Raw genomic sequence first — 21,581 nt, forward strand, 5'->3', positions numbered from 1 at the left:
TGTGTGTGTGTGTGTGTGTGTGTGTGTGTGTGTGTGTGTGTGTGTGTATACATATATATACCCTTCTTCAGGGTCAGAGGGTATCACAACCTTTGTGACCCACTGCCTAATTACAAAGTAACAAAAGGTGTGGGCCTTCCTGAAAAACAAGCCTCTTCTAAGCAAGCTTCTCTTGTTGAGCTCCAAGTGAAGCACATTAAGGGGCAGGGAAGGTCTTCATATTCCTCCACCATTACAGCGAGCACTCGCGCGCGCGCACACACACACACACACACAATTATTCTGGATTCACTAAGACTTGATATGAGAGATGGCTGAGAGGGAAGAGTAAAAAGTAACTGTATTCAGTCAGTCTATAAGCATTTATTAAGCATTTCCTATGTGCCAAACTTTCAGTGTGGGAGTTGGGGGTGAATTGTGATGCCAATGACTGAAAGAGTAAGAAAGAACTTTAGGGAAAGACAGTAAGCTTGGCTTGGGACATGTTAAATTTGAAGTGCCAGTTGGAAATTCAGGTAGAGGTGTTGTATGAGCAACTTGTCTAGGTTTCAGAATAGGGGTTCTAGGTGATACCTGGAGTTATAACTTTGGAAGTCATTTCCATAGGGATGATAAAAGTTTAGATGAAATAAGATTGCAAGAGCAAATGTATATAGAAACAAGAGAGATAATGAGAACAGACCCTTGAGGACAACCCATATTGAGGAATGAGGAAGCCTGAAGAGTCAGAATAAGTCTTTTTAGAGAGGTAGGAATAGAATTAGAAAAGTATAATGTTGATATTTTTAAATATAAGAAAATAGAGGACACTTTAATTTACATTACATGTATTTGTGTTTATGGTTTATCTTTTCCTTCTAGATTATAAAATTTGTATTTCCCCAGAGTTTATCATAGTATATTGCACTTAGTAGGCACCTTGAACATGTTTGTTGAATAGAGTATATTTTGTATTTTAATTACCTTTAATTTTTTCCTATAATCTCTTATATTTTAGCTGAAGTTCTAAGTTTGAATTCAATTTTCTTGATCATATGACTTAACAACTTTAAATTTTTTTCAGACTTTAAAATGTTTGAAATACTTGGACTTACACAGTAACAAAATCACTTCAGTTCCTGCCTATTTGTTTAAAATGAATTGCATTGCAAATCTTGATATCTCCCGTAATGATATTGGACCTTCTATAATTTTGGATCCAACTATCAGATGTCCAACTTTGAAGCAGATAAATCTCTCATACAATCAACTATCCTCTGTCCCTGAATTTCATGCAGATGTCATAGAAAATCTAGAACATCTCCTTCTAGAAGGGTAAGAATGATGCAGATTTTTAGTATGTAAATTAAGGCGGGATTATCATCAGAGCTGGAAAGACTTTGGAATTTATGTAGTACAACCTCATCATGTCATTTTATTGATGAGACAATTGAGGCTTAGCTTAAATGACTTTCCCAGTGTCATTACAACTAGTAATTAACAGAACCAGAAGTTAAACACATCTCTGACTTGATAGTCCTATTTTCCTCTCATGAAAACAGTTAAATTGGTAGTTTGGATTACTGTATTACTATCCAATTATTCTCTCATGAAGTCAATTAAATGTCTTGTTTTTATTTCTATGTCAGAAAGAATTGATATATTAGATTAATCAGCATTGCATAGGTAGGAAATCTATTCATTATTATCTAGTATTATAATTTATTCCAGTACTATAGTTCATCATTAAAGTTCACTCCAGTTCATCCTTCACATTGCTATCAGAGTGATTTTCCCTAAGCACAGGTCTAATCGTATATTTCCCTTATTCAGTAAATTCTGGTATGCTGTTACTGCCACTCCATTGTCTCTAGAATATAGGATCTTCTGTTTGACTTCAAAGCCTTTCACAACTTAACCCAAACATGCCATTCTGACTTTATTGGACATTATTCTACTTCCTGCCCACTAAGTGTCAACCAAACTGGTTGAACCAAACAGTAGTTCCTTATTCAGGTACTGATCTTCTATCTCTCTGTCTTTGTCTGTATACTATCTGAATCCTGTGTCTGGAATTCACCCCATCTTCAGTTTCCACCTCTTAGAATCCCTAGTGTCTTTTAAGTATCAGAATAAGCACTGTTTTCAACATGAAATCTTTCCTGGGTTCCCCAGCTGCTAGTGCCATCTCTCCAAAATGATCTTATATTTACGTATCTTTTAAGGGCTGTTGTGAGGATCAAATGAAATAATAATTTTAAAGCCTAACATGTATTAAATGTTATATAGTAAACTATATAAATGTTGGCTATTATTATCATGGAAGAAGTGATACCTGAAGGGAAAGAATTTGAATATGTTTTTTAAAGATTGTTCTATTTTTTAAATTGCTTTCTAACAGTGCTTTGATTAAAGAAGAAATGGGGTGATTCTATAAACTGCCTTGATTTATATTGTCAAAGTTTTTATGGTAAAGCAGTATGTTATTGATCTTTGCAGCATGTGTACTCTTTTTGCTATTATTAAATTGATAATTTTGTTAATTAATTTAATACTTATTTTCCCCATCTTTGAATAGAAACAAAATATCAGAAATATATTCACCTTTGTGCTTGAAGGAGTTGAAGATTTTAAACCTTAGTAAAAACCACATATCATCCATAACTGAAGATTTTTTTGAGGCATGTTGCAAACTGGAAGTTTTTAGTGCCAGAATGAATTTGCTAGGTAAGTGTTTTTCACTTTGTTGTTATTTTTTTTTCTTCTAAGTGTTTTAGAGTGAGCATATACATATATAGATATGTATATTTTAGATGTTGATTTGCAAATGTCAGTGTGTTTCAAGTATTGGTTTAATTATAAAGAGACTCTAATGCTTTATCTTGGCATGGAAGTGATCTTGAGTTTTGGGGCTCTGTTGGCAAAATACACACTTGAGTAAGTTCTTCCAAGCTGGAAAAAAGTTTTGGTAGCCTTAGCAAATGTGATGGTTAGTCATCTAGAGGTTAGCTCTGAAGAGATACATTCTTTGGCTATGGACACATTTGAAACAGAAAAAAAATTTCAAAAATGGTCTTTAGTTCTATCCTCCCCTTCTGCACAGACAATGGCAGAATGGGAAAAAAGGGAAAAATAGTGGTAAGAGTCACAGGTTTTTTTTTGCTTTTTGGAGGGCAACTGGGGTTAAGTGACTTGCCCAAGGTCACACTGATAGGTTTTTTTTTTTTTTGTGTGTGTGTGTGTTAAGTGTCTGAGGCCAGATCCGAACTCAGGTCCTCCTGACTCCAGGGCCAGTGCTCTATTCACTGCATCATCTAACTGCCCTAGAGTCACAGTTTCTGACACTCTAGAAACATTCAGGTGATTATTAATACTTAATTGTGAGATCTTTGCAAAAATGTGTTGAGATAACTATTGGAGCAACTGAACCCATATTAATGTATTTTCATTTACAAGAAGCCATAGTAACAACTCACATTTCTATAGATAGGACTTTAAGATTTATAAAGCACTTTTGTCAGATTGGTTGGTTGGTTGTTGTAGGACCAAAATGACATCACTATGCCAAGTCAGGTTTCAGTGTGTCTGACTGTGACTGATCAGACCAATCGGAGCTCTCAGAATGCTCTACCAGAGGTCGAGCACAAATGGTCTGTGTGAACATGTGGGGTGGATTCTCCAGATTTCCTTTGAGCTGCTTCAATTCTGCTTTCCTCATAGAGCACAGCACCTTTTCTGATGTGGCCAAGCCATGCTGAGCAGTCCTGTGCCAGTATCTCCCATGTCACACAATCAATTCCAGAGTTCTTGAGAGTGACCTTGAGAGGGTCCTTGTATTGCTTCTTCTGACCAGCATGTGATTGCTTGCCCTGTGTGAATTCTCCATAAAACAGTATTTTTGGCAAGTGTATATTTTGTATTTGAACAACGTGGCCAGCCCATTGGAGTTGTGCTTTCTGAAGCAAAGTTTGAATGCTTGACAGTTTAGTTCACGTAAGGATCTCAGTGTCTGGTACCTTATCTTGCCAGGTGATCTTCAGAATCTTCCTAAGATGATTCAAACGGAAGTACTTCAGTTTCTTGGCATGGCATTGGTAGACTGTCCAGGTTTCACAAGCATACAACAATGAGGTCAGCACAATGGCTCTGTAAACCTTCAGTATGGTAGTTAGTCTTCTTTCTCATACTTTCCTTTGGAGCCTCCCAAACACTGAGCTAACTCTGGCAGTGCATTTGTCAACCTCATTATCAATGTGTACATCCCTGGAAAGTACACTGCCAATGTAAGTGAACTTATCTATACCATTCAGAACTTCTCTATTTGCTGTAACTGATGGTTCCATGTATGGATGGTGTTATGGTGGCTGATGGAGCACCTGTGTTTTCTTGGTGTTAATTGAAAGTGGAATCAACACACAGTATGCAACAGTGGAGCAGAAAAGGAGTGGGCAGCATTCAGAGATTTGTTATATAAGCACTGCATTTACTCATCTGGGTCAGAACACTCACGAACACCAAGACTGTTTTGATAGAAATGATGTGGAAATTCAGAAGCTGCTACATGAAAAACAAGAACTCCACAGGATTTACCAGCAGGATAGTTCTCCAGTATAGATTCATCTCTAGGAAGACAGCACATTTAATTCCATCAAAAGTAAAGTACACGCAAAGCTTAGAGAGATGCAGGATTCCTGGCTCAGTAAGAAGGCAGGTGAAATTCAGTTTTATGCTGATAGTAACAATCCAAAGTACTTTTGTGATACCCTGAAGGCTGTTTATGGGCCAAAGACCTATGGTACATCTCAATTACTCAGTGCTGATGGAGCCACATTGATTAATGATAAGGACATGATCCTAGAGAGATGGGCTGAACACTTCCATAGTGTTCTCAAAAGACCATCATCAATCGATACTATGAGCACTGACTGTTTACCTAGGGTTGAAGTCAGTCATTCTTTAGCTGAAGCTCCAATTGAAGGGGAGGTTTTGAATGCCATTAGTCTCCTTTTACATGAAGCACCTGGTGCTGATTCTGTTCCAGCTGATATTTATAAGGTAGGGTGTCCATTGATCATATAAAAGCTGACTGAAATTTTCCAGGTTATATGTCAGGAGGAGTTGAAGAATTATCCATCTATATAAAGGTAAAGGAAATCGATTGTCCTGTGACAATCACGGGGGGGGGGATCTCTCTCTCTTAGTCATTGCTGGCAAGATCCTTGCTAGAGTCCTCCTTAATAGGCTGATCCTTCACCTGGAAGATGGTCATCTACCTGAGAGCCAGTGTGACTTCAGAAAGGGCTGAGGAACAGTCAATATGGTGTTTGCTGCCCAACAACTCTAGGAGAAATGCCAGGAGCAGAAGAGAGGTCTGTATACAACATTTGTAGATCTGACCAAGGCCTTTGATACTGTTAGTAGTGAGGACTTATGGAAAATTATGTCAAAATTTAGCTGCCCAGAGAAGTTCATCAGCATTGCATGTCATTTTCATGAAGGCATGCTTGCTTTGGTTCTAGATAATGGACAATGCTCTTGTGCCTTCCCAGTCACCAATGGAGTGAAACAAGACTGTGTGCTCACTGCCATGCTTTTTAGTATGATGTTTTCAACCATGTTGTCAAATGCTTTCAATGAGTATGAATGTGGCATCAAGGTTAGCTACCGGACTGATAGTAAATTCTTCAATTTGAAAAGGCTACAAGCCAAGACTAAAGTGGAGGGAGTGTTGGTGGGTGATTTTCTGTTGCAGATGTTTGTGCATTCAGTGCACCCTCTGCAGCTGAGATGCAACAAAGTATGGTTCTATGCTGCTTGTGCTAATTTTGCTTTAACAATTAACACCAAGAAAACACAGGTACTCCATGAGCCACCACCACCCCATCCATATGTGGAACCATCAGGTACAGCAAATGGAGAAGTTTTGAATGCTGTGGATAAGTTCATTCTCCTCAGATAAATGTTGTAAGTTATGTAGTATTAATATCCTTATTTTTCAGATGAGAAAATTTTGTCGCAGAAGCAAAGTAGCTTATTCATGCCCATCATCTGATAAGTGAGAAAGTAGAAATTTAGCCCTGTATCTTCTAAATACACATCCAGGGGTCGTTCCACAGCACAAGATCACTTCTTGCTAGAAAATTTAAATGAGTGTCAGGAAAACAACAACCATATTAATAGCTAACATTGATATAATGCTTCTTGTGTGCCAGACACTGTGCTAAGCAGCTTCCATATTTGATCCTTACAACAACTCTAGAAGATAGGTACCATATTAATCCTACTTTAGAGTTGAGGAAGCTGAGACAGAGAGATTAAGTGACATGCCCATGTTTACACAACTAGACAGCTTCTGAGGGCCAGCCTTGACTCCAGGGCCAGACCTCTATCTATTGTGCCACTTCACTGCCTCTGAAAGTAAAATTTACAAATGGAAGTATTGTTGTACTGAGAATCAGTGAGTGAGACCATTAATCATTTTAAGTGGAGCTTTAATTGCTGGCAACTGCCCGGGGTGAACATGACCCAAATCAGGCAGCCCCGAGAGAGCATATACATCTCGAGGTTTATATAGACAAAAGCCACAGCATAACTGTTACCAAGGGGAAACCATAGCTTGACAGTTAGCAATCAGTTTGTTGCCTAATGTTGCCCAATTGGAAAGTCCCAAGGAACCAGGAATTTGGGGGGAGGGCTATGGGTTCCAAGTGGCAGGTTTGGGCAGGTCTCCTACTCAGGCTTTGTTTCGGGCAAGTCTCCTAGGCAAACTTACCCAAGATGGGGAGGGATGGGGGATGTTCATAAAATGGTGGTTACAACAGTATCGCTCATAAGAGTGCTAAAGACTGGAATGTATGAAATGGTTTTAATCATGTTCCCAAAAGCAACAGTAAATATATTTTATTGTATCAATTAGAGTAGTATGAGATATTAGAGGCATAAAATTCTAACCCTTTTATTTTACAAAGAAGGAAACTAAAATTTAGCAAGATTAAGTAAATGTCAAAGGTCATATAGATAGTAAGTAAGCCAGGATTTGAATCCAGGTCGTCTGTCTCCAGATACACTTGGGACTGGTGCTTGTCATGATGAATGTAAGCAACAGACTGCAGTACAGATAATTATAATGGGTCTTTCAACATGTACTGTACAAAATGAAGTAGAGAGATTCTTTTTTTCCTCCCCCATAATCAATTTATTTATTTATTTTTAGTTTTCAACATTCATTTTCACAAGATTTTGAGTTACAAATGTTCTCCCCATCTCTCCCCAAGATGGCAAACATACTGAATACCCCTTTCCCCAATATGCCCTCTCTTATATCCCTCAAACCCCCCTCACTTTCTTGTAGGGCAAGATGGATTTCTATACCCCATTGCTGTATGTCTTATTTCCCAGTTGCATGTAAAAATTATTTTTTTTTATAATTTGTTTTTAAAACTTTGAGTTCCCGATTCTCTCCCTTCTCCCCTCCTCCTCCACCCCCACTGGGAAGACAAGCAATTCAATATAATGTATACATGTGTACTTATGTAAAGCATTTCCATAGTAGTCATACTGTGAAAGACTAACTATATTTCCCTCCATCCTATCCTGCCCCCCATTTATTCTATTTTCTCCTTTCACCCTGTCCCTTTCCAAAAGTATTTGCTTCTAACTAACCTCTCCCACAATCTGCCCTCTCTTCTATCACCCCCCTCTTATCCCCTTACCCCCTACTTTCCTGTAGGATTAGGCATCCAATTGAGTGTGCATGTTATTCCCCCCTTAAGCCAAATCCAATGAAAGTAAGGTTGACTCAATCCCTTTCACCTTCCTGCTCTTCTCCTCCATTGTAACAGTTTTCTCTTGCCTCTTTTATGTGAGATAATTTACCCCATTCTATCTCTCCCTTTCTCCTCCTTATATATTCTTTTCTCACCTCTTAATTTTATTTTTACATATCATCCCTTCATATTCAACTCACCCTGTGCCCTCTGTCTATGTATACATGTACACACATACACACTTATATGTGTGTATATATACACAATATATACATATGTATACCCACCTATACATACATATATGTGTATACATACATACATGCACACATACATACATACATACACATATATTTTTTCCCTTCAGCTATCCTCACACTGAGGAAAGTCTCATGAGTTACAAATATCGTCTTTCCATGTAGGAATGTAAATAGTTCAACTTTAATGAATTCCTTATGATTTCTCTTTCCTGTTTACTGTTTCATATTTCTCTTGCTTCTTGTATTTGAAAGTCAAATTTTCTGTTCAGCTCTGGTCTTTTCATCAAGAATGCTTGAAAGTCCTCTATTTCATTGAATATCTGTATTTTCCCCTAAAGTATTATACTTAGTTTTGCTGGGTAGGTAATTCTTGGTTTTAACCTAGCTCCTTTGACCTCCAGAATATCATATTCCAAGCCCTTCAGTCCCTTAATGTAGAAACTGCTAGATCTTGTGTTATCTTTTTTTTTGTTTTTTTTTTTGATCTTGTGTTATCTTGATTGTGTTTCCACAATACTCATTGTTTCTTCCTGATTGCTTGTAATATTTTCTCTTAGACCTGGAAACTCTGTAATTTGGCTATATTATTCCTAGGAGTTTTCTTTTTGGAATATTTTTCAAGAGGTGATTGGTGAATTCTTTCAATTTCTATATTGCCCTCTGGTTCTAAAATATCAGGGCAATTTTGCTCGGCAATTTCTTGAAAGATGGTGTCTAGACTCTTTTTTTGATCATGGCTTTTAGGTAGTCCAATAATTTTTAAATTATTTCTCCTGGATCTGTTTTGCATGTCAGTGGTTTTTCCAATGAGATATTTCACATTGCCTTCTAGTTTTTCATTTGTTTGGATCTGTTTTATAGTATCTTGATTTCTCATAAAGTCATTAGCTTTCATTTGCTCCAGTCTAATTTTGAAGGAATTATTCTCTTCAGTGAGTTTTTGAAATTCCTTTTCCATCTAGCCAGTAATGCTTTTTAAGATATTCTTCTCCTCATTGACTCTTTAGACCTCTTTTGCCATCTGAGTTAGTCTATTTTTTAAGGTGTTATTTTCTTCAGTATTTTTTTTGTGTCTCCTTTAGCAGGCTGTTGACTTATTTTCATGATTTTTTTTGCATCATTCTCATTTCTCTTCCCAATTTTTCCTCTACTTCTCTTACTTGATTTTCAGAATTCTTCTTAAACTCCTCCATGGCCTGTGACCAATTCATACTTTTTTTGGAGGCTTTTGATGTAGGAGTTTGACTTTGTTGGCTTCTTCTGTATCCATGTTTTGATCCTCTTTGTCACCAAAAAATGATTCTGCAGTTTTATTTTGCTTCCTCTGTTTGCTCATCTTACCAGCCAATTACTTGACTTTTGAGCTCTTTGCCATGGTAGAACTCTGCTTCCAGAGTGGAAAGTGCTGTGTCCTAACTTTCTGTTGTTGGACCTACTATTTCTGACTTCTGACCTCATCCAGACCAAGAGAAATGGGGAAAAAAAAGAGGATTTGAGTTGAACAAAGAGAAGGATATTGTGATTTGAAAGGATTTGGACTTATGAAAAAAATGAGAAGATTAATTTGAGATAATGGTATTAAGTGCTTACTAAGGACTGTGCTAAGTACTAGGTATACAAATAAAAAGTGAGATAGTTCTTGCTCTCAAAGAGCTCAACCTCTAATTGTGGGAGATAACACATAAAGATAGGCTCAGTTTACTGCAGATAAAAAAGACCAGGTGATATTTGAGATCTGAAATGGGAAAAAATAAGATGGCAAGGTCTCTAGGACCTTGGGAAAGAGCAGGAGGATAGATGGCACCTGAAAGCCAAGGATCACAATAGAGAAATGTTTTGCGGTTACTGCAGTCAAGGTAGGGATAGAGAAATTTGGGCAAATTGAAGAATTCTTTCCACCAATTGAGGAAACTGTTTTCAAGTCCAGCTTCTGAGAAAGAATGCTGAAGGGGAAGGAAGAGGATTAAGGTGGGTCTAAGAAGTAAGGCTAAATAAGAGCAAAATAAAAGGACAATGAAGTTGAAGAAAGAGAGTAAATTTAAAAGTAAACAATTATTAAGGTAAACAAATTGATAAAATACAATCATAAGTAAAATAAATTAATATGAAAAGCCAGAGGAAATAGGATACTACTCTGAGTTGCTTTTGAGATAACAGAAGGAATTTAGTATGACTGTGAAGTTACTAAGAGGTAGTAAAAAGGGCTTAGGAGGTGAGTTTGTAAAATCGCAAGGCATTTAAAAAATGAAGCTATGGAGAGAGTAGAGTTTTAAAGTGACTTGAATTGGATGCTATGTTTTTATTTCTGCTTCAGCTAAGTGAGTGCTAGCTATATGTAGATAGTTCTACTTCCTAAAAAAGAAAGTGAATGAACTAGAGGGATACCTCTTTGTACTTCTGCTTAACATGCCAGTGAAATATGCCTGAAAGAAATAGAATTTGAGTCTTTAGTGGAGAAAATAAAAGATCTGAAGAGACAGAAGGAAAATTTTAGATTTGTCAAGAATTTGGAGAGAAGGTTGTCACAAAGAAAGAACAGAAGGAAAGGGACAACTGTGAACCTGGGACTAATAAATTTGATTCTATTACTGAAGAGGAAGTTACTGGATGCTCTGAGGAGGTAGCAGCTGCTCTTTCTCCAAATACTGAAAAAGTAACACTGCAGAGACTATCAGGGTCAAAGGAAGAAAATCTTCATAGTAGTTGTGACTCCCTACTTAGGTATTATAGTAGATAACATGCTCAAGACTTAGCAGAACAGATGACTTCTATTAACCTCTAATAACTTCCATGATATTACCCAAAAAACCCTAAAAATTATTGCCAAATATTACAAAGTGTTGGGCAAGAAACTTAAGACTATGTGGGCACAGGTTGTATTTTTCTTGTAATAATAATAATGATGATGATGATGATAACATCTAGTATTTACATAACGCTTTAAGGTTTGCAAAACACCTTACTGTGTTATCTTATTTGATTCTTATGACAAGCCTATGAACTAACCCCATTTTACAGATGAGTAAATTGAGGCTGAGAGATGTTAAGTGACCTGCCATCAGTCATGACACAACCAATAAGTGTCTGAGGCAGTATTTGAGTTCATGTCTTCTTGATACCTCATCCAGTATTTTTTCCACTATGCCACCCAGTTTCTTACTGCTTTCCACTGAGGGTAGTATAAACAGAAGAGAAAAACTGATTAGGGAAGTGAAAAGCTGGTAAAGAAGCTGTTTCCTTCAAAGGGAATTTAGATTTTTGGACCATAGATTAAAATATAGAAATGAGAGGCTCATGGCCAGAGATGCAGTATGTGCCTTATTAGGGCTAATAAGTGTATTTGCTTGGTATCTTGAAAATCTAATAAAAATCTCTTTAAAAAAAGATGAAGGAGGGAGAAGACTGCCTATTAGCTAGAAACTAAGAGAGTAGCTATAATGACAAGTTAAAAATTCCAAGAGTTAATCCAGTAGTAATATCTAGGGCTTAAAATGTTTATATACTCTTACCCAAAGGATAGGCAACTGTAATGCCAATCAAAGGAGTACTAATCTCCTTGTTTCAGTTGAGTGTCTTTGAACCTCCCCTGTGATTATATCAAGTCTTTGTTAGAAACAGAACCTGTGAAATCAACAATGGGAGGAACTTGCCAAAAGAGAATATAAAAGCCCAAGTATGAGCTGGAGCCAAGTGGGAGGAAGGATGGCTATGGTATCAGCACTCTGTCTGTCTGTGTTGATGTTACTTTGTTCTATCTGTGGACAGAGGATGTTGCTGTTGTTACAAAAGCCCTGGGACCTTACTGCTGGTTAGAAGCCCTAAAACAGAACTTTCTTGCTGTTTATAGAAGTCCTGAAGGAGTGTTTAAAAATTTTTTTTTCAAATGATTTATTAACTTCTGATTTACATCATTAATTTCTGCCAGATTTTGAGTTACAAACTTTCTCCCCATTTTTCCCCTACACCCTGCCCCAAAATAGCAGTCCCACAGGATATCCCCTCCTCCAATCTGCTCTCTCCCATATCCCTTTTGACTTTTCCAGTGGATCTCTATGCTCCAGTTCCTGTATATCTTCTTTCCCAATTACATGTAAAATAGTATTAATAATAGTATATATATATATATTTGAATATTTGATTTTAAAACTTTGAATTCCAGATTCATTCCTTTCCTCCCTTGTCACCCACGATTACTGGGGAGAGAAGCGATTCAGTATAGGTTGTACATGTGTGGCTAATGCAAAACAATAACATAGTAGATATATTGTAAAAGACTGACTATATTTCCCTCCCTCCTATCCCACCTCCCACTTGTTCTATTCTCTGCTTTGATCCCATCCCTTTTCAAAAGTTGGTGCTTCCAATTCTAATTCCCTTCCCCCCATCCTGCCCTCCCTTCCATCATAGCCCCTCTCATCCCCTTCCCCCTACTCTCCTGTAGGGTGAGATACCTTATTTAGTGTGTATTTCATTCTCTCCTCAAGCCAAATTCAATGGGAATAAGGTTGAACCATTCCCTTTTGCCTTCCTATTCTTCCCCACCATTGTGGCCATTTTCCTTTGCCTCTTCTAAATGAGATAGTTTACCCAATTCTGTCTCTCCCCATCTCCTCTCATTATATTCCTCTCTCACCTCTTAATTTCACCTTTTAAGTATCATCCCTTCCTGTTAAATTGGTTCTGTGCCCTCTATCTATGTGTATCTGTAAACATATATACACACATTCACATATGTATTCATATGCCCATATACACTCATATATAGACATATATATTTCTATTCCTTTGAACTACTGAGAAAAGTTTCATAAGTTACAATTATTGTTTCTCCGTGTAGGAATGTTAATAGTTCAACTTTGATAAGTTCCTTATGATTTCTTTTCCCTGTTTACCTTGTCATGCTTCACTTGCTTCTTTTATCTGAATGTCAGATTTTCTATTCAACTCTGGATTTTTTTCTTTTTTTTTTTTTTAAATTTTTTATTAAGCAATTGGGGTTAAGTAACTTGATCAAGGTTACACAGCCAGTTATTTCTGGGTGTGGTGCTAAGTATCTGAGCCCGGATTTGATCCCCAGGTCATCCTGACACTGGAGCCAGTGCTCTTACTTGCTGAGCCACCTGGCCACCCCTAAGCAATTGGGGTTAAGTAACTTGCTCAAGGTTACACGGCCAGTTATTTCTGGGTGGGTGCTAAGTGTTGGAGCCTGGATTCGATCCCCAGGTCTTCCTGACACTGGAGCCGGTGCTCTTACTCGCTGTGTTATCTGGCTGCCCCATCAACTCTGGTTTTTTCATCAAGAATGCTTGAAAGTCCTCTATTCCACTGAACAACCAAATTTTCTCCTGAAACATGATACTCAGTTTTGCTGGGTAGGTGACTCTTGGTTTTAATTCTAGCTCCTTTGACCTCCAGAATATCATATTCCAAGCCCTTTGATCCCTCAGTGTAGAAACTGCCAGATCCTGGGTTGTCCTGATTGTGTTTCCACAATATTCAAATAGTTTCTTCCTGGCTGCTTGTAATATTCTCTCCTTAATTTGGGAATTCCAGAACATGGCTATAATATTCCTAGTTTTCTTTTTGGGATCTTTGTCAGGAGGTGATCAGTGGGTTCTTTCAATCTCTATTTTGCCCTCTGGTACTAAAACATCAGGGCAGTTTTCTTTGAGAACTTCCCGGAAGATGATTTCTAGTTTCGTACTTTGATCATGGCTTTCAGATAGTCCAATAATTTTTAAATTATCTCTCCTGGTTCTATTTTCCAGGTTAGTGGTTTTTCCCATGAGATATTTCACATTACCTTCTATTCTTTCATTTGTTTGGATCCGTTTAACAGCATCTTGATTTCTCATAACGTCATTAGCTTCCATTTGCTCCAATCTAATTCTGAAGCAATGATTCTCCTCATTGAGCTTTTGAGATTCTTTTTTCCATCTGGCAAATTCGGCTTTTTAAGGCATTCTTCTCTTCATTGCCTTTTTGAGCCTCTTTTGCCATTTGAGTTAGTCCATTTTTTTAAGGTGTGATTTTCCTCAGTCAGGCTGTTGACTCTTATTTAGTAATTTTCTTGCATTGTTCTCATTTCTCTTCCCGATTTTTCCTCCACTTCTCTTATCTGCTTCTTAAGGTCCTCTGTGGCCTGTAACCAGCTCGTATTTTCCTTTGAAGCTTTTGGTGCAGGAGTTCTGACTTCACTGTCTCCCTCCTGTTCCTTGCTTTGTTCCTTTTTGTCCCCAAAATAGGAGTCTAATGTTGGAGTCTTTTGTCTGCTTTGTTTCCTTTGCCTGGTCATGTTTCTCCTCAGTCACTTGACCCCTGGGCTTTTTGCCACAGTAGGACTCTGCCACCAGACAGGGGAGCTTTCATCCCAAACACTGGGCTTTTCTCAGCTGCTGGAGGTATCAGATGGGTGCTGTCTCTGAGGTCTACACATGCTCTGGCAAGCTGGACATACACCCCAGGACCTCCACCCTAGACTGCAATCCAGATCCAAGAAGGTTAAATCAAGAGCAATTCCCCCTCAGACTTGTGCTTGATCCCCCTACACTCTGCATGCCAGGAGCTGAAGCTGCCACACGGCACTGGCTGTGCCGGAGTCTGAGTGGCTTCTCTCCCCAGGGGCAAAAGCTGACGCACTCCCACTTACTGGGTCCCAAAGTCCAGACTGCACTGACCTCTCATTTTGTCCTTTGCATCTATGTGTTGATAAATCTGGAAATGGCCACAGCTGCCATTTCTGGAGTCCCTCTGGCCAGCAGCTGGTCAGGCCTGCCCTGGGGCTAAAGCCTCAGTGTGGGGCTGGGCTTGGCTCCCAGAGCACTGTGATGGCCAATTCCTGCCAGCCTGCTGGGCTGTCCTCAGTGGGTGGTTAGCTTCTCTGTATTGTTTTGTGGGTTCTGCAGCTCCAAAGTTTGTTTAGAGTCCCCTTTTTACATGGATAAGGGAAGGTTGAAGCCGGAGCAGTGGGGAGGTCCTGTTTCTACCTGTAAGAGTGTTCTACTGATGTTTTCAGAGGTCCCAGGACTTTACAGATGATTTGTGTAAATTTCTCAGATAGAGACCCTGTCTGTTGGTCTGTGTTGATTTCACAGTCAGAAAGTGAATTGATGATGGTGCCGGCAATGTGTTTGAGTATTGTTGTAACACTGCTAAGCTTGACGTGTGGAGCTTGACTGGGAGCTACTATGTTATATTATTGTGAATATAGTACTTTGGTTTGTATGAATGTTTTGCTTCAGCTTGTTGCTGAATAAATAGAGAGTTCACTATACTATGTGATCAGAATCTTAAAGCTATTCTCAGCAACAGTCCTCAGGAGAGCTGCTTGTGCTTGGCTTTACAGTAACAAACAAGAAGAACTAGAATTCCTAAAAAAACAAAAAGTTAAGTTTGACCTAAACAATTACAGAGATTTTGTTAGGATCAAACTCATAACTGAAATATGGTTCTGGATGTTTATATCTTTTCACTGCTTAGCTCGATGTCTGACACATGGTACTGGGTTGTTGACTTGTCTAAAGTCAGTTTGCTTGTTGACTGGATACATGAATGAAGTATGGTAGGAATAGCATTGGTATTAAGGAGGAATACTTAAGTGGAGAAATGCAGAGACTGGAAGGGGAAAGAAGATTTGGGTGAAGATCAATCAAAAGAGAAAAAGAAAGTATTTTGTTATAAGGGTACATTATAGATCTTTGGGACAGAAAGTGGAAATAAATGAGGAATTTAGTTAAACAGGTGATAAACCTGGCAGATAGATTATTATTATAATCAGAATAATGTTATTGTTGTTTTTGCTAAAAACATTCTTTTTTATACCTTTTGTCTTCTATATCACCATAATTTGGCTATATTCTAATCATATCATCTCCTGCCTCCTCATCCTGTGTAATAAAGAAAAACTGCTAAGCAAAAAACACTTCTCCCCTTATAGGTCAACCATATCTGAAAGTGTATATTTGTAGTAATACAGTTTAGTTATACAAAACTAATGATGCTATTCTCAGCAAAAATAAAGTCACATATCATTATGCTCTAAGTATGTCAGTTTACTAGTATGTAAAATGATGAAGTTGGACTAGATAACCGCTAAGGTGCATTTCAATTCTAAATGTATGACACTAATTTATGGAAAATAGCGCTTTTGCCTACATGATGGTAGTGCTGATTTGAAGCCAACTATGAAGGGTCATCAGTTTAGAGGATAAGAAGGGGAAGAAAGGTGGGGTGAAGGAAGGAACCTTTGAAATCAGAAGACTTGAGTTTAAATTCATCTCTATCACCACAAATGTGCCACCTCTGGCAAGTCACTTAAGCTCTCTATATTTCAATCACCTTATTTGTAAAATGAAAGAATTGGGGTGAAAGTGTCTTTTTAGCTCTTTTCTGTGTCCCTGTAGGACCAAGAGAGGGGTATTTCTTTTTTAATTATTTATTTTATTTTTCCTCAATTACATGTAAAAACAATTTTTAACATTCATTTTTAAAATTGAGTTCCATATTTTCTCCCTTGCTCCCTCTGCAAATGAGGGGGCTTTGAGAAGGTAAGCAGTTCAAAATAGGTTATACATGTTAGTCATGCAGAACACATTTCCACATTAGTCATATTGTAAAAGCAAACACAACCCCCCCAAAAACACACCCAGTAAAAATAAAATTTAAAAAATATGCTTTGCTCTGCATTCAGAGTCCATCAGTTCTGTGTCTGTGGTTGCATAATATTTTCCATCAAGTCTTTTGGAATTGTCTTGGTTCACTGTGTTGCTGAGCATACCTAACTCATTCACAGTTGATCATTTTATAATATTGCTGTTACTATGTACAATATTCTCCTGATTCTACTCATTTTACTTTACACCAGTTCATGTAAGTCTTTCTAGGTTTTTCTCCTCATCATTTCTTGTACTAGAATAGTATTCCATTACAATCATATACCACAACTTATTTGTCCATGCCCCATTTGATGGGCATCAGAGAGTGGGTATTTCTGAATGAAAGGGAAATGAGAGTATAACAAAGCAAAGTGTTTGTGTCAAATATTTCATGTAGGCAAGGTAGGAAATTATATTTTATTTGTTAGGAGGTTGCTGGTTTCTTTAGAATGCAGTAGAATGTCATAAGAGAACTGGATACTTGAGAAAATTAAGTTGGGAAGAATAGCTTGGCCAACAAAATGAATGTATACTATATATGATTATAATTTTAACAACATTCGAGTTCTAGTTTTCAGTTTGTCTCAAAGAAAGGAGAGGATTTTAAGAGAATAGAAAAGAACCTAGATGATATTAATGTAGAAAACATGGTTATAAAGCCTCAGAAACTTCTGACCCATATACCTACTTTCTCCACTGCAATATAATATTTATCAGAATACTTTAAGCTTTCATTGAGTGTGGATAAAAACATGAGAAGCTTCTTGGAAAAGGTCAGCTTTTATATTTGATTTTTCTAGAGCAAATAGTATCTCCATAGTCATTCAGTTGACTCAAATATTTAGAGAACACAAACTCCTACTGTCTGTTTTTTGTTAGTAATGAAAGAACAACAAAGAATTTGAATTGGTAGAATAAAACATAATCATAAAGTCTCTCCTCCCAAAGAATTTCTCCCATGAATGTATATCAAGATTAATTTACAGATGACAACAACAGGGATAACTTTAGTAATCCTTTGATTATCAATATTCAGAGGACAGAACATAGTGATTACCTAGCATGTCATTGGTATAGGGAACTCCTAGGTGAGCAAACTGCATATGCCAGTCCAAGTTAGCTCTTTCGAGATACCCACGATATAGAGTTGTCTTGCAGTGCTCAAAGGTTAAGTAGCTTGCCCAGAGTCATATAATATGACCTTGAGAAGTTTGGATAGATTGTTTATGAAAATTTTATTGTTTTACATGAAAGTTTTGTAGAGCCAAATAGGTAAGAATTGCATAGGATGAGAAAGTATGGAAATATTGTGATCTGTACTTACATCAGTGAGATAACAGAAACATTGATGTATCAACAAGTTGTCAAGTAGGCAGCAGATTGTCATTAGATTGGTTTCAGTATATTGTGATATCCAAACATCTCAGGGTAATTTTCTGTGGTCTTTTACACTATGCAAAGGTATTGAATATTAGGCACTGAATTGTTGAAGTTTTATACTGAAGATGCCTCATATTGTTTGGATGTTCTTAGTAAATCAATTTCATCAAGTAACTGCATGATTTTTCTGTTTATTAAGCAACTGTTTAATGGTTCGAACACCTGCTTTCTGTGGAGCAGTATACTAGTTAATATTCTGAGACTCATTACTGTTTAACATTTAAGGGATAGAATTATCTCCGTGTTCTGCTCTTGTAGCATACTCTTGTATATTTACATTTAATTTTTAAGCCTGCTTCATATTGTTTAATGTCCAAAAAGATTTAATGTGACGCATTTTTTAAAATTATAGTTTATAATGAGCTTGATAATCCATTCCAAAAACCTGGGATCACATCTTCCTACTTGCCTATATTTTCTTACTTAACACCTGGGTTTGTTCAGCAGTTTTTTTAAATTTCCCAGGCCAAGAAAAAAATATTGAAAGCAACCAGAAAGAAATAATTCAGATATAATGGAACCACAGTGAGGATCACACAAGAATTAGAAGCTTCTAAAATAAAGGATCCTTTCCAGGTGGAAGCAAAATACCTGATCTTTTTCCTTCTCTTATTTGGTTTTATGTCCTCTTTACTATTTTTCATTCCAGCTGGTACAATCCGTCCTTATAACCTGACTAATCTATAAAGTATTTACAAATCTTATATTTGACTATATGCCGCCATGGGAGAGGGGTGAGGAGAGGGAGGGGGACAAAATGTGAAACTCAAGGAATTGTGGAATTGTATCCTGTAAACTAAAAGGAAACAAATTAATAAAAATAAAATAAAATAAAATAAAATAAAGGATCCTAGGACTTGAAATATGATATTCAAGAGGGCAAATGTGATTTATAATCAAGAATAATTTACCTAGCAAAACTGAGTATAATCTTTTAGTGTGTTGGAGTTGGGGAGATGGACATTTAACAAAATAGGAAATTTTCAAGCATTCCTAATGAAAAAAAACCCCAGAGCTGAACAGGAAATTTGACTTTCAAATACAAGATTCAAGAGAAGCATAAAAATGGAAACACGAAAGCAAACTCATAAGGGATTCAGTAATTTGCATTTACATTCCTCCAATGGAAAATAACTTGTAACTCCTAGGAACTTTATCATTATTAAGAAAGCTAAAAGGAATATATATATGTGTGTATATATATATGTATATATATGTGTGTATATATATATGTATATATATACATATACACACACACACAGAGAGAGAGAGAGAGAGAGAGAGAGAGAGAGGGCACAGGTGTGAGTTGATTTGGAATGTTGAGATGGGATAATTTCAAAATAATAAAATTAAGGGGATGAGAAAGAGGAATGCATTGGGAGAAGGGAGAAGGCAAGATATAATGAGGTAAATTATCTCACATAAAAGAGGCATGAAAGGAAGAGCTTCTACAGTTGAGGGGAAGATGAAGGGTGAGAGGCAACAACTGAAACTTACTCTCATTGGAATTGGTTCAAAGAAGGCATAACATGCACACTCAGTTGGCCATAGAAATATGTCTTGCCAAACAGAAAGTGGGAGGAGAGGGGAATCAGAGAAGGAAAAAGAGATTACAGAAGAGAGAGAGGATTGGAGGAAGTGAAGTTAGAAGCAAAATAGACTTTCAAAGAGCAACAAGCTAAATGGAAAGAGGGAAAATAGTATGGAGGGAAATAAACAGTGAGTAATCATAACTGTGAGTGTGAAAGGGATTAACTCACTCATAAAACATAAGCAGATAGCAAAGTTCATTAAAAAATAGAATTTGCCAATATGTTGTTTAAAGGAAACACACTTAAAGTTTAACTAGAGCAGAAGCTATTATGCTTCTCAGGAGTAGCAATTAGACAAAGCAAAAGCAAAATGTAAGTCTAATTAAAAGAGATAAGGAGGGCAACTACTTTTTGCTAAAAGGTACCATAGACCATGAAATTACTTCAATATTAAGCATAGACACCAAATAGTATAGCATCCAAATTCTTAATGGAAATGTTAGATGAGTTATAGCAGGAAATAGACAGTAAACCTATACTAGTAGGGGACCTCAACTTTACCCCTCAGAGAACTAGATAAATCTAACGAAAAAATGAGAAAAAATCATGAAGATGAAAAGAATTTTAGAAAAATTAGGTATGATAGAACTCTGGAGACTATTGACTGGGAATAGAAAGGAATATACCTTTTTCCTAGTGGTACATAGCATCTACACAAAACATGATGATGTATTAGTCTATAAAAACCTCACAACCAAATGTGGAAAAGCTGAATATTAAATGCATCCTTTTCAGATCATAATGCAATAAAAATTTCATTGAATGAAGGGCCATGGAAAGATAGATTAAAAATTAATTGGAAATTAAATAATGTAACCAGAAAGAATGATTGGGTCAAAGAATATGTTGTAGAAACAATCAGTAATTTCATTAAAGAGAATAACAACAAGTAAGCGTAGCAAAATTTATGGAATGAAGTCAAAGTAGTACTTAGGGAGCAGCTAGGTGGCAAAATGAATAGAGCACCAGCCCTGAAGTCAGGAGGACCTGAGCTCAAAGCTGACCTCAGACACTTAATGCTTATTAACTGTGTGATCTTGGGCAAGTCACTTAACCCCAATTGCCCTGCCTTCTCCCCTCCATAAAGACCAAAAAACAAACAAACAAAAAAGCAGTACTTAGGGGAAATTTTATATATCTAACTGCTTAAATGAATAAAAAAGAAATAGCAGATAAATTAATTGGGCATGCAAAAAACCTAGAAAAAGAACAAATTCAAAATTTTCAATTATGTACCATTTTGGAAATCCTGAAAATCCAAAGAGAAAATAGTAAAATTTGAAGCAAGAAAACTGTTGAGCTAATAAATAAAAATAGTATTTGGTTTTATAAAAAATACAAAGAAATAAACCATTGATTAATTTGATTTAAAAAAATAAAGAGGCTGGGGCGGCCAGGTAGCACAGTGAGTAAGAGCACCAGCTCCAGTGTCGGGAAGACCTGGGGATCGAATCCAGGCTCCGACACTTAGCACCCACCCAGAAACACCTGGCCGTGTAACCTTGAGCAAGTTACTTAACCCCAATTGCTAAAAAAAAAAAAAAAAAGAGGGAAACCAGATTAGTAGTAAAAAAATGAAAAAGGTGAATTCACCAATGAAGATGAAATTAAAGCAATTATTAGCAATTATTTCACCCAGTTATACGACAATAAATAAATAGGTGAAATGGATAAATTTTTGCAAAGATATAAATTACCCAGATGAACAGAAGAGGAAGTAGAATACTCAGATAATTCTATCATAGAAAGAAAAAATTGAACAAGCCATCAACGAACTCCTTAAGGGGAAATCACTGGGACTAGATAGATTCACAAGTGAATTGCATGAAACATTTAAAGAATAATTAATTTCAATACTATATAAAATATTTGTAAAAATAAACAAAGAAAGAA

The 21,581-nt window shown here is 36.8% G+C and overlaps 1 protein-coding gene across 2 annotated transcripts in view; it reads left to right on the forward strand.

The window, feature by feature from the left end:
- Nucleotides 1-21,581, forward strand: part of LRRK2 (leucine rich repeat kinase 2) — a 244,910-nt gene that overhangs the window by 100,053 nt on the left and 123,276 nt on the right. For both annotated transcript variants that reach the window (XM_069099462.1, XM_069099463.1), the window contains exons 24-25: nucleotides 1,064-1,314; nucleotides 2,558-2,706. In XM_069099462.1, the coding sequence (XP_068955563.1) occupies nucleotides 1,064-1,314; nucleotides 2,558-2,706 (400 nt within the window). The remainder of the gene's footprint in view (nucleotides 1-1,063; nucleotides 1,315-2,557; nucleotides 2,707-21,581) is intronic.

The sequence above is a fragment of the Petaurus breviceps genome, unplaced genomic scaffold, assembly GCF_028583685.1.
Source record: "Petaurus breviceps papuanus isolate PSGF00001 unplaced genomic scaffold, PetGlider_PUasm1.0 379, whole genome shotgun sequence".
Classification (NCBI taxonomy): domain Eukaryota; kingdom Metazoa; phylum Chordata; class Mammalia; order Diprotodontia; family Petauridae; genus Petaurus; species Petaurus breviceps.